At 38.6% G+C, this 13,567-nt stretch overlaps 1 protein-coding gene across 1 annotated transcript in view; it reads left to right on the forward strand.

Moving 5' to 3' along the window:
• The window catches only part of PPP3CA (protein phosphatase 3, catalytic subunit, alpha isozyme), a gene marked incomplete at its 5' end in the record, with an annotated part of 35,261 nt that overhangs the window by 12,088 nt on the left and 9,606 nt on the right, over positions 1-13,567 (forward strand). Inside the window, 2 exons of the mRNA XM_008941625.1 lie at positions 2,422-2,496; positions 11,278-11,362. Of these exons, the coding sequence (XP_008939873.1) occupies positions 2,422-2,496; positions 11,278-11,362 (160 nt within the window). The remainder of the gene's footprint in view (positions 1-2,421; positions 2,497-11,277; positions 11,363-13,567) is intronic.

Here is a 13,567-nt window from a genome sequence, read left to right on the forward strand (position 1 = left end):
TGATGCCATTATGTTTCTGCTGTAGACATAGATTGTATGGCATTGCAGTCTAGAAGTGTTCTCACTGAATAGGATTACTCAATTGTTCCTTCTGAAGCTTTTGGGCATTATCTTGGATATTGCTTACTGCTCAAGGCACATCACAACTGACTTCATTACATCATGGTTGCATCCTCACCCAGCTGATGTTTCTGACAAGATGATGATGGGTTGCTTTTTCACCAGCAAAAACAGAGCTGGTGATGCTAAAACCCAGCCTGGTTAACAGTTCCTGGAGAGAGTTGGGAGATGACTAGAAGAAGGAAAACTTGCTCTTCAGCCCCTTGTCTGCCCAGGATGCACGGTGCCTCAGAGACTCTAAAGAACATAAATTTTGTTTTATTGAAACATGATGCTCTTGATGTTGCCTGAAGACAAACTTCATGCTATGAATGGCAATCACACAAAAGGCATGAAAATACTTTGGTCAAATATATTAAATGAATACATAATGCAAACTGCTTAAATGCCAAGTCACTTTATTCGGGGCCGGAGATGAAGCGTGCTTTGATCCATCCATTATAGTATATTGCTGCAACAGCAATTACTGCCAGAAAACTGTAATAAACTCTTAAAAGCTGCTTGGAATAACAGTTCTCTCTTAATAGGCAACTAGAAATACAGCCAGCTGTAGCTCTTACCTGCAGTCATAACCAGCTTTGTTTTCAGCTACTCTTTTGTATGAGGAAAGCTGCTGGTGAGACACCCGAGGTCTCTGAACAAAGCAGATAGACAATGAAGTAGGGATTAACAAAGAATAGACAGCTGTTTCTACTAATGGAGACATTACCTAATCCACACTGACACTCTTGTGAAGCAGATAAAATGCTTTCGTTTTCTTCGGCCCTAAACTCAGCCAGACACGTTGCACTCATGTAAGATGTTCTGTAACATTTTTTTCAGATGCTTCCCATCAGTGGCTTCCCCAGGTGGGGCTGCAGGATGCATAGTCCGTTTTGTTGAGCTTCTGGGGCTGTGGACACTTGTCTTCCTTTTCTGTTGTTTTTGGGGTTTTTTTTTGTTTCTTTTCCCCTCCTTCATGTCTTCCCAGTGATCACTCTTACCAATTGCTTGGAAATGTCTAGACCCCCAAGAAGTGGAACCATTGTTTTCCTTTTCTCTGCAAAACAAAATTCATGGATGTAAGAGTTGATGTTATACACAGCTTTTTATTTATTTCCTTTTTTTCTGTAGCTTTTTTTCCCCTCAAAGGCCAATCAAGGTAGGAAGCTGTTAGTTTCACGGGTTGATCTTAATGTGGAAAGTCTTTCCACTAATCCTGTCAAAGGGAAATATTAAATCCTTCACTAATGTAGGAAGAATATAGCTTTGTCCCACACTTCTAATGTTTCAAGCCATCATAGTTGTCGCAGAAGAGGATTTTAATAACCACTTGATTAAAAAATTTGAAGTTTTGATCTATGTAGCTAGTGCAAGTCTAGACATGCCTAGTAACCCTTTTAATGATGCTTACTACATGTAGATGTAGCAGAGTTTTTCTCCATCTGCTAATGATTTCACATTTTATTACATTGGCTTTTTTGGTGTCTAAATTACATTTCCTTGATTGTGATTTCTGCTTGAATTGATTTTGACTGTTCGTATTCTGTGTGCTCTCTAGTTAGGGTCTCACTGTTGCCTTTCCAGAAAGAGCTGGGACCAGTTTAGGGGCAGCCTGAGGCTGATATTTCTGTGCTCAAGTTCAGAAGTAAGCAAGCTGAATATATTCTGAATTTACCAATAATTATGTTTCTATTGAATATAGAATAATTCTATCTGGAAGAGAGCTACAAAAATCATCTAGTCCATTTATCCTAGATTTCAAGGGAAACTGCCCCTTTGTGGACATATTATAAGGGTTAGTATTGTATTGAACTGAAAGTACAGCGCCCAAAACATGGATAAATAATAAATTTTCTGTGATGCCTCTTACTGTAACTTCTTCAACTGGAATGTTATTCCATTTGTGGAACAAGGAAATCAGTGCAGGGAAATCAACTACTGCAATGTAGCGTCAAGAGGAGAGCAGTCAGTTCCGTTATCCAAGTTGAGTGAAAGGCAAAAGTGTATTGAGAGGGAGAAGACAAAAGTTCCCTAGTTCATTGACAGCTGCAAAAAGAGATGGTAAACATTTTTTTTCCCAAGGTCTAATTGTTATAGTGTTCATAGTATTTGGAGCTATTTTTATAGAAAATTATGCTTTTTATTAACTACACAAGATACTTCAAGCTTTTATTACTACACGTGTAAAACAAGGTCATGTTTAAAAAGTGAGTGCAATATCTGCACTGAATTTTCATTAACACTACTACAGCTAGAATTTGCTGTCTGCTAGACTGGGCAAGCTTAATACCCACGTTTTGCATTTATTTTACATTTCAGTGACAGAAATGCTGGTAAACGTACTGAACATCTGCTCAGATGATGAATTGGGGACAGAGGAAGATGGTTTTGATGGTAAGAGCCTCTTGCCCTCGGTTGAGATTGTTTGCCTTGAAACTACTTTGTAAATTTATTTACTAACCCTGTGATAATTTTCTGAGTCTCCTTTAACTTTATGCAGCTGAAAGCAATTCTTGTGCTAGACTCCAGTGGATTTGTTCACTGCATGCTTTGGAAAGAATTCACGGATCTTCTGTCCTGTTCTAACCCTTTTCTTGGTCTCACTCTTTTGGTTAAAAAAAAAAAAAAAATTTCTTTCCATGTTATCTGGGTTGTATTGTCACAGAGGGGTCAGATGTTGATTTCATCCATAAGATCCCAGGGATTCCCATTAAAAAATTAATTATCTCAATGAAATGATCTTCATACAATTAAATAAGCTCCCTGCAGAGCTCCTTCCAAAACATCAGTACCACAACTTTGGAAGGCTTGTACTCGAGCTATTTCATTAGTCATTTCTTTTAATGTACTTGTGTATCTAAAAGGCTATGGAGGGCAATAGAATCAATAAAAATAAATGTGCAAAACACAGATAGAGAATGTTCCAACTTGACATTTGTGCTAAGAAGAGAGGAACGGTCACTTCTGTTGTCATTTGGGTTAGAATTTATATGATGATAAGTTGCCTTGTACTTGTTGGTTTGACTGTGAATGATACTTTATATCTTGCAATTTGGCAATTCTTAGAAGTCAATTTCTTTTATTAGACATTATTTTCTCTTAGGCTGTGCAAGAATAAATTGGAGCTCTCCAGAATACCCTTTCTCAGTTGCACAAAACTGGAAAAAATCCCATGTATCCCTAACATTCTTACTATGAATGCTTTCAGTGTTTTATTTAAAAAAAAAAATCTAGGAAAAGAACAGAAATAACAATAATAATAATAAAAAAAAAACCTTAAAGAACCTGGAAAAATCTAGCATTACCAAATATTCTCAAGATGTTTATAGGCAGAAGGAATGAACAGGGAGAATTAATAGCTTTCCAGTAAGACAAATATTTAATGAAGCTGTAATTAATAATTAAACTTCTATCTAAGTCTTTATTTTTAATCTTCAGAAGCAGAAGGCTAGATCGCGGGTTTTGACAAATGTTTCCTTTGTGATGGAGAAGGATATAGATGATAGTGCATTGATTTTACTCTGCAAAGCTAGATGGAATTCCCTGTTCTGCATCTGCCATGGAGTGTGGACATGAACAATTATCTTAGAGGACTTGGGACAAAGACTGAATTTATTGAAACCAGTAATCAGTGGAGAGAAGAAAACACCTGTTTGAATATTGTGCCCAGGTTTTTTTTTCTCATGAAATTCAAATAAGTAGCTACTGTGTAATTAAAGCAACGTGTGAAACAGTTTGGAGGAATACAATGAGTAAAAACTGTGTTAAATGAAATACAGTAGCAACAAAACCCTGTGCTTAAAATCCTTGGCTCAAGAAAGCACTTAAGCGCAGGCTGAAATCCCCCTGAATGCAATGCCAAAGCAAAGGCTTTATGGGAAGGATTTTGTAATGAATTCAGCTTAAGCCTAATACTTTCTTTTAGAATTGTACTATAAACTTCCACTGAGCACAGACAGGCAATGCCTGTAGTCCTTTTTTAAAATTTTAGTGCGTCAGCATTCCCATACCTAAGCTACAGTTCAGGAGCACGTTTTCAAAAGCAGAGTCAGAAATAGTGAGGCACTAGTGATTTTGGGGGACAGCAGCCTTCTCTCTCTGCATCTACTGTGGTTGTTCTGTGAGGAGGATGAGCCCCCCCACCCCCTCTCCCCAGGAGTTTTACTATGGCACTCCTCCAGACATAGAGTTTGCAGCATTGCGGGTGTCTGAGCAGGAAGATGGGCTGAAGTCCTCTGGGCTTGCATGTGTGTGTACTGCATAAAGATGTCTAACAGCATTAAAGTTTCCAGATGAGTAATAATTAAACCGTTTCTAGTACTGTAGTGCTAATACCGTTGTCTAAATCTGTTTTCAGTTTTATATCAATGATTTCTCTCTGTGTAAACATTATGTTAAGGAAGATGTTAGAAATATTGTTGTCTTTAGCATGTGTAGCTAAAACCAGAGCTGGCTTATGTTCATGTCTGCTTTCCTGGATAACCTCCTCACTGCTGGAAAATGGGATCTGTGGTGCTGGTGCTGCAGCTTGCTGTGGGCTCACACTTGTACCTCCAGCCCACTGGGAGTTCTGGGCTCATGAGGGTTGTACGCATGGAAGAGATGGATGGATGGATTCAGGCATAAAAGTAAACTTGAGGATTGATTTAAATTTAAATAGAGGCTGATATCCGTAATGGTTTCCTGGTGGGTTCTGATTTATTAGTTGTACAACACAGGAAAATTCTTTCTTTCGGACATAGTTGAGTTAGCTGAGTTCTACCTCTTTTTTTTTTTTTTCCATGGAGCCTTACCTTTTGGGGGATAAGCTACAAGATATATTTCGTATCTTCTTGATGAAACGGACTGGAATGATTATCAGCGTAAAACCGTTTGTGTAAGGGTTGCATATTGACAGCCCTGTAGTAATTCGACATTTGCACTATTTCTTCAGTCATTTCTGGCCGGCTTCCTTAGAGGACTGCAGCAGTACAGTCCTGTTTGCCCCCTGACATTTTTCTTTAGCAGTATTTCCCATAGAAGGAAATGCCTGATATCTGCAACAGCAGATGCATTTTGTATAATAGAATGATTCTTTAAAACCATTGCTAATTTTTACATCATCAGTAGTTTTCAGGGCTCACTGCCGATTTCCTTTCTCTCCTTGCAGTTTGAACATGCCCTGACCTGGGTTCCCACATGTAATGAGAATGATCCATCACTATGGTTTGCACTGATCATTCATTTCATTCCTTATCTTCTCTTACACTTTCTTGCCCTCTGTCTTCCCCTCTCACTTCCCCCTTTAAAACAAAGCCCCGTCAGTACTGCCTGACCTCACTGCATGGTGTTCTTGTGAGACCCTTTTTTTAATTAGTATTATTTTTGTTTCTGAGTCATGCACATTGCATCTAGCCATGAGCAGGATGCTCAAGAGCATGTATTCCCTTTTTTCTTTTCTTTTTTTTTTCTTTCCCCCCCCCCCCTTAAAGGAAACACTTCATGGTTCAATTTGTTGTAGCCAGTTTCTGTGTACACTTTGTGGGGAAAAAGCCCACAAAAGCAATTGTAATGTCCTTCATCTCATACGTCCTTGCTGGCCTGTACAGGTCTTTTGGTTTCACTTGCTTTAAACATTAGTATGGTAGGTTAAGTTTTCTTCTCTCTAATGGTTTCCTCTTGCTGTACTACTTCTTTACTGTTTCCTATGGTTGTTGCAATATAATCTGATTCAGCAAAAAATGTCTTGGGTGAATGTTAAATGTTAGCTTGTGTTCTGTATGGTTTGTGCATCAAACATACTGCTTAGCAATAGGGGCTGCAAATACTTCTACCTAGCCAGCATATAATCAGAGTCCTGTTTTATTTTAATTAGCAGCATTGCTGGCCTCATGTATTTGATTGGGAAAACTAAGCAGCTAATTGAAAGGATGCAATAGTGTAGTAGACAACTTGACACAAATGCCCTGCTTGCTTTATAAACATTGCTATCATGATTGGCATAAAGACATTCTTAAATTACCTACATTCATTTTTGTGTTCCTTTCAACATTGTAGCTCACAGCCTCCTCATGGAAAAGCCACTGTCACAGTGCTAGCTGCAGCATTTATTCCTCGACTTGAATACAGCTTCCCCAGTACAGTGCTGTAGTGTGAGCTTAAAGAGAGTTGCCAAGTCAAACATCTCCTGATGATCTAAACCTGGTTCTGCTGTGAACAATAGCATACAAAATTTGCCACAGCTCTTAAGTGTGACCTCTTCAGCTGGGGCAAGCTCTGCACCAACTAACACAGAGGCTGATGGAGCAAAAGCCTTGTCATTAGATGTCAATTACTTACTAGTACCTTGGTAAGGGTATTCATGGTACTACTTGGGCAGATGAATTATTTTTTAACTAGGAGAGAAACAGAGGGTTTTTCCCACTGGTTATGTTTGTTCTAAACCAGCAAGGTTGGGCTGCAGTGTATACCTACTCTCTCTGAGCTCGGTGTCTGAAGGGCATTTTAATGAGATCTTTTTATTTATTCATTTCTTTAGGCAGGTATGATTGTTTCCATGCTGAGAGCATTTTTCATGTGAGCCATACTATGGCACGCTGGTGTGCTCTGCCTCTGGACTAACCCATCGACATGCACCAGATAATCAGTGCCCCCAGAAGACGTGTCATAGCGCGGTTGTGCCTGGGCAGCAGGTGCTGCCCTTGTCTTGCTCTCAAACGTAGTTGACTTTAAAATGCAATACTTTGTACCATGGTAGTGTTTGGATTTGATAATTGTAATCTGCTGGACCTCTTGAACAAGTACATTTGTGCACTAGATAGCACAGATTTTGGCAGAAGCAGCAGACATGTCTATGATAGTGTGATATTCTTTCAGCTATCGTGTAAATAAACTGGAAGAACTGGCTTCATTTTTCTAAGAAAGGAGGTGTCATCAGGCACGCACACCTCACACAAACTGGAAGGGGTGTTTTAGAGAAGTGGCTAAGCCTTATCAAAGCAGCTGCAATAGTATAGGAGAGAGTATGCACTCAAGAGGTGGTAACACCAAGGCTAAGCTTTGCTGATCTGCCTGCATGTTGGTTTCCTGCAAAAACTACTAATCAGGCTTTAAGGTGAAAAAGTGTTGCCTTTTTTGTTCCCTTTTCCCCTCCCCCCCATCATTCTCAGTCTGTTTCATTCCTTTTGGATGTTCTCTGCCTAATTTTTCCCTTTTCTGTTTTTCAGACTTTACTTAAACATTGATGTTGTCAAATATTCTGTATTATTTTTTATTTTCATTCTACAAACAGCACTGACCTTTTTCTTTCCCCCTCTTTGGAATTCATAAGAAGACCCCATTTGTGCACAGAAGAAAGGTATTCAAAAAGATGGAAGGCTTAAGTTTCATTATTTTTCCTAATGTGTAATTAGTTAAGATATTGGGATACCAGTGAGAGATTTGGGTTTGGCTGTTTTTCACTCAGTATCGTAGGACTGAATGGATCGAAAACGTCTCAGTATATTTTCAGAGTTTATCATCTTTTATTTTATTGTTCTGCTTCTTAATCTGAAGGTCTAAATTGCATTTCATGTAAGTCCTACATATCCAGCTTGCAGGATCTTTGTTTGGATGCTATGAGCGTGAAATCCAATAGAACTTGTTAAATTACTGAAGTAAGATTCAAAGCTTTTATTCTACCTTCCAAGTAATTTTTCCACTCCCATTTTAAACTTGACAGTGTTCATGATTTCTGTTTGAAATTCCTTCATGCAAATAGGGTTTGTTTAGATATTTAAAGGGAAGCAAAAATTTAAGAGGGTATCAGATAATATTTGCAAGGGTAAAATTAATCCTTCTACTCATAGTCTGTTCTCAGGTTATGACCCCTGTTTCACATAAGTGTATGCTTAAGTGTAGCTGAAGTAATTCAGAAAGATTTGTAGTAATAGTTCATTTCTAAATGCTAAACTGGAGTGATCACACTTGAAATATGAGTCTAGGATTTATGTATAAATAGTCACTCAATCCAAATACTATATCAGGTTAGTTCTATTCAGTCAAAACTAACAGGACAATAAAACACTGTGAATATCAGGTGTGTTATTTTTAGCACGTTTTTAAAACCCAAATTGGATAAATAAAATAACTAATATTTAGTAAACATGGAATATTTAAAATTATTTCCATAGATCTGTTACAAATTAAGAAATTCAGTGGACACCAGTGTCTTTTAAGTGGATTTTGTGGCAACCTTTTGTATGTATTGAGGACAAACAAAGTACTACCTTTGAGCCTGTTGTGTTTTATTATTAAGTAGGTTTTTTCCCATTTTTTATTTTATATTTAAACATGGGGCATTGTATTTCACTTGAGTCATAAATTATAGTTCCAGTTTTCAGTTCTCAACTCTTCTGGAATTTAAACAGTGACTGGAAAAGCTTGAATATGCTTATAAAATAAACTAGAACAGTGTGGGGTTTTAATAAACAAGTAGGGTTAGTCACACTATGGGGTGTCAAAAGACTTTGTATTTAAGTGCTTTCAGGTTTAAAAAGGCTGAAAACTCTGTTTCGTGTGTCTTGAGAGTGCAATTCAGTGAGATGGTACTAAGTGAGGCAGGAACATATCCCTTCTGTTTCCTGAAGAGCCCAACCAAATCATTGCTGTATAATATAAATTTTTCGTTAAGCTGTTACAAATATATTCTATTTAATTCAGTTACAGCTGAATTGTAGCTGTTTCTCCCACTCTTTATTGTCTAGAATTAGACATTTATGCCTAAGGCTTTATATTTTTTTATCCTTTTTTTCATCTTTTTATTCTTAATATCTTTTCTTTATATTTTTATCTTTATATGTGGGAGATTTGAAAGCTATCATTCTAAGCATAGTTTCCTTCTATTTGAACTTCAAAACATAGGCCCATGATTTCAGGACAGTCTAGTAAGACAGAAATGTCTGGAAATAATGTGTTAATACCTGCCCCAAAAGATGGATGCATGCAAAAGTAGCATGTGTGACTGTAAGACACCTAGTGAATGCTCCTCAGCAGAGGTTCAAACACATCCCAGCACATAAGCATACAGTCACCAACATCTGAGCGTGCAGATTGTGATAGCTGTGGGCACATAGGTGACTCATGTGGACACATTTGTACACAGGCTGTTCAGGGCCACATGGCCCCACAAGCAGTTCTGCAGGATTCCCTGTGCATGGCTGATGAGTTCTCACTTTATCAAACCCAACTCAATCAAACTTGCACTGTTTGGGGTTCAACTTGGTCTTGGCCCCAATGTTAAAAGTTGCAGTGAGATTTATTCTCAGTTTTTATGTCATTGTCTGTGAATATTTCTTCCTGTGGTTACTTAGCTTTCTTTTGAACACCTCCAGGATTTGTGACTTGAGTTTATTTTCAATTTTGAAAGTTTTTTTGCAAAGGATGACTACCTGTTTTGAATTTAAAGAGCAGAAAAAAAAGTACCTCCTTTTCACCTCTTCTAAAATGCCAGGGAATCAGCCAGGCCACCTAGTCATGTAGTAGATCTCATGAAGCAATGCTTCCCATTCCTGTGGTAGTCTCAAACTGTAACAAGTTTAATTGTAATTGAGAAATCTGCAGGAGGAAAGGTGACAGTGCCTCATAGAAGAGACATGGGGCTGCCAGCAGCAGAGATACATGGAGAAAACTGAAACTGTGAGAATTACTGCACAGTCAGCTCCCAGAAGCCACCCAGAAATTCTCCTGTGTGGCAGTGTTGGATCTCTCCAGCACTGCCCAGAGAGTGACTGGAGTCACACAGGGGAGGAGCAGTGTGTGAAACACTGGTGCCACTGAAGCAGATGGGACCTTTGACATTGAATTCAGCAGAGCCCACATTTTGTTATGAGCCCTTTTATCTGAAGTCACTTTGCGCCTGTAATACAGCAAAGGAAGGTCCAGGGCCTCATTTCTGCAGCTTTTCATCTCTTGCATTCATCAATCATCCACAGGTGGCTGTCTCCACTGCTACCCCAGCTCCCTGGGACTGTTCCCTCTGCTGCCATAACTGCCTCCCTCATTTTAGGCCCTTTCTGCTTCCATGATGGACTCCACTTTGTAAAATGGATCGATTTGCTAGGAATTGACAAGGGACATTTTCATTTTTGTCCCTGAAATCTGGAGCAGTGAAGAAGGAAGTGTTGCCATGATGTGTAATGGTTTTCAGGTTGCAATCTTGAACTTCCAAGGCAGGAGTTGTAAGGTAGCATCTGTGCAAGCCAAGGTTACCTGTCACTCAGAAACCTGTGGAAGAAAATCTTCATGATTTATGTGGTTATGACTGTGAGAATTAAATGAAACTGGTTTGCTTAGGATAACATAGTATGTTCCTGGGGATGTGGGATGTCCTTATTAAAAAAAGTTTCCCTTTCTGGTTAATTAGCACTGTTGGCTTTTCCCATTCAAGTGGTCCTCTCTTGTGGTTGTCTCTTGTCTCTCTCGGATGCACAGATAATACACTAGGTTTTGATGATACCCAAGTAACATGGATACATACAAACCTACCTGACCTGTAGCTAAGTTCCAGCATACATCCTTTCTAAGGCAGGTTATTGTGTGAGAAAGAAGTTGCTCTGTGGAACTCTTTTAACCACTGCCAACAATTTCATTCTGGTTTCCAGGACTCTGCTGTTAGGTTTTGTAATCCTTTAAATACTTTTTAACTAGGGATGGGAAATCCTAACTGGACACTCTTGGCCTTAGAAAATTAAGCAAAACGTGATTGGTTTTCCCTTAAAATGATAAGGTTATGAAATAGTATTGACTTCATTGTTGTTTAAGCTTTTTTTAAACTCTATTTTAAAATTGTTTTGGCATTGTTCATGTTGAATATCTTTTTGGCATTTTTGAGTGTTTCCTAAGAAACTTGGTTTCAAAAGAGTATGGTTTCTGAAAATGTTTTTGAAATGGAAAATTAGCTAACATTGATGTAAAAGCATGCAGCTTTCATGTGTAGTAAGGAAGGGATCACCTCCTTAAAGGTACTAATAACTAGATTGTTCAAAAGTGATCAGTCTTGAGCTGTAAATAAAGAAAAAAGTATATTTGGTATTGGCTAAAAATGTGGTTTAGTTTGGCAAACCATGGCATTAATATGATGTTTCTTGTATTTGGAGTTCAGAACAGTGATGTATTGTTTACAGATATCTATAACTGTTTTTAATGTGTGTTTCGTAGGAGCAACAGCTGCTGCTCGAAAGGAGGTTATAAGGAACAAGATAAGAGCAATAGGAAAAATGGCTAGAGTTTTCTCAGTGTTAAGGTAAGGTTTTGTGCTTTCAGGTTGTTGGTTTTTTTTTTTTATTTTAAAGGATATCTTTGAATGGGTAGAGCGCACTGCTGTTCATCAAACAGCAAATTTCGTATTTTAGTGTACCACCCAACTGAGTGTTCCTGGAATCATTTTATGATTGTTTTATTTATACAATACTGCTATTCATTATGGCTCTGAAGAATCTTCTTCCTCAAGGCTTTTGCTGAACAAAGACAAACAAAAGACATCAGGAAAGAACATTGCAATTAGCCTTTGATTTTTTAAAAGCTTTTGCTCACCAGGTGTACTAATGAACTCCCAGCCACTGCAAGACAAGAGTTAAATGTGAAGAAAGGGTGTGTTCCACATTATGTCTAATTAAAAAGGAAGCCAAGTATCCCACTTTGTCCGCCACAGTTGCTGCTAAAGCCATGAGTAAAGATGAAAGCATTAGGGTCATTTAACTAAAAATCCAGGAAATCGTTGTGCAGACAGCAGTAACTCATTACCTTGGGCTGCACTCCTCCAAGCACATGAACATGAGTAACTAATTGCTACCCAATGTTTAGAACTCTCCATTTGATGTCTCTGAACAGAAGAGAAAACATGCTGTGCTGTGCTGAAGTCTAAATATAGAAAATACAGTTCTACCTCCCTTTCATCAGAGATTTTTTTTTTTGTCAGGAAATTTTGTATGTTGCTCTGCTCTAGTCAGTTTATGATCATTATGGTTAGTGCAAAAGCAAGGGATTTTTTTAAAACATATTGCCATGATTGTATGATTGATATAAAAAGAGGAAATAAAAATAGTTACTTGAAGAATACACTCTTAATTTCAGATTAAACTCTCAAATTTGCTTGATTTGAGACTTCTCTGCAGCATGCAAGCAGTGGGCAGATTGTCAGTGGAGCTTTGCATGGACACAACAGCTTGCCCACACACTGCAGATTGCAGCAGAATAGCTTTAAATAGCACACTGAGATGGAGAACTTTGTACCTGGAGTTCCCAAAGTGTTATATGTGAATTACTAGTGATGCACAAGCCACCTCAAAATGGTACCCATAAAAAAAACCTCAACAGTTAGCATCATGGTTTTTCCCTAAACAAGATGGGGGAGCAATCAAATGTTTCCACCTGCTCCTCTGTACCAAGTCTGGCAGAGAGCCTGGAGCTAACATTGCCACCACCTTCATAAAACAGCGTGATTGTTTTTCTCTGATGATAGTTGAGCAAACAAAGTTTGGGAAATGTGATAACCTTGAACTGCTGCTTTCAGATGCACTATATTTTGTTGTGGAGCACCTTTTGAAATAGACAATTAATTCAACAGAAATGTGGACTTCAGTATGCAGAAGGGCCTGAAATAGGGTACTCAGATGATATATTTGAGTTTTGATGCTTTGCAGATGGTTGACATCACCTGTATGTCAAAGACTTTTTCAAAGGGAACTGTAGGGCAGAAGCTTTTCAGTGGCTTCAGAGATGGAAGAACAGTACAGATTAATTCTGCCATGTGCTCTGTCTAAAGTGATATGTATAAGCCTCATGACTTTGGGTTTTAACACTGTTTGAAACTTTGAGCCCTCTTAAATTGTCTCATGAAAATCAACATTTTAAGGCACTGAGGGAAATCAGTCTCGACCTTTCCCTGAAATCTGTCACATTAATCTCAGAGTTGTTCATGAGACAGTTTTTTACCCCTGCCACATGCATCCCAACATCTCCACAAGACCCGCATGGCCTGTATTGGGTAGAGGAGTAGCCAGTGGTTCACTCACCGAAGCTGCTGAACCTTTTACAGTTCTTGGTTACTGATGGACCTTAAAACTTTGCAGGAAGGATCAGGGATGAAAAGTGTATTTGTTCTCACTTAGCTTGAATGAGCAAGTGCACCACACCCTTACTGTGGTCAGAGGCATAGTTAGCAAATAAACAGGTACCTCCAGTGGGCAGTTTTGCTGACCGCTTTTCCAGGGGGATGAGTGACGTTTCATCCCAGCCACCGTTGTCCTCCTGGGAGTACCTTTTCTCTTTTGCTGGGAAAGGCTGCTTCTTCTCAGCTAGGTACCAAGCTTCTAGACAACAAAGGTAAAACAAGGTTAATATTGCAAATGCTCTTCCTATAGAATATCCTGGTTTCTTTTTTCTATCTTGCCGGCACAATCCACATTTAACACAGAAGTGTCTGATAACTGTGTATAATTCTGCAAAG

This window comes from Merops nubicus, unplaced genomic scaffold (genome assembly GCF_000691845.1).
Source record: "Merops nubicus isolate BGI_N331 unplaced genomic scaffold, ASM69184v1 scaffold3226, whole genome shotgun sequence".
In the NCBI taxonomy this organism is placed as follows: Eukaryota; Metazoa; Chordata; class Aves; order Coraciiformes; family Meropidae; genus Merops; species Merops nubicus.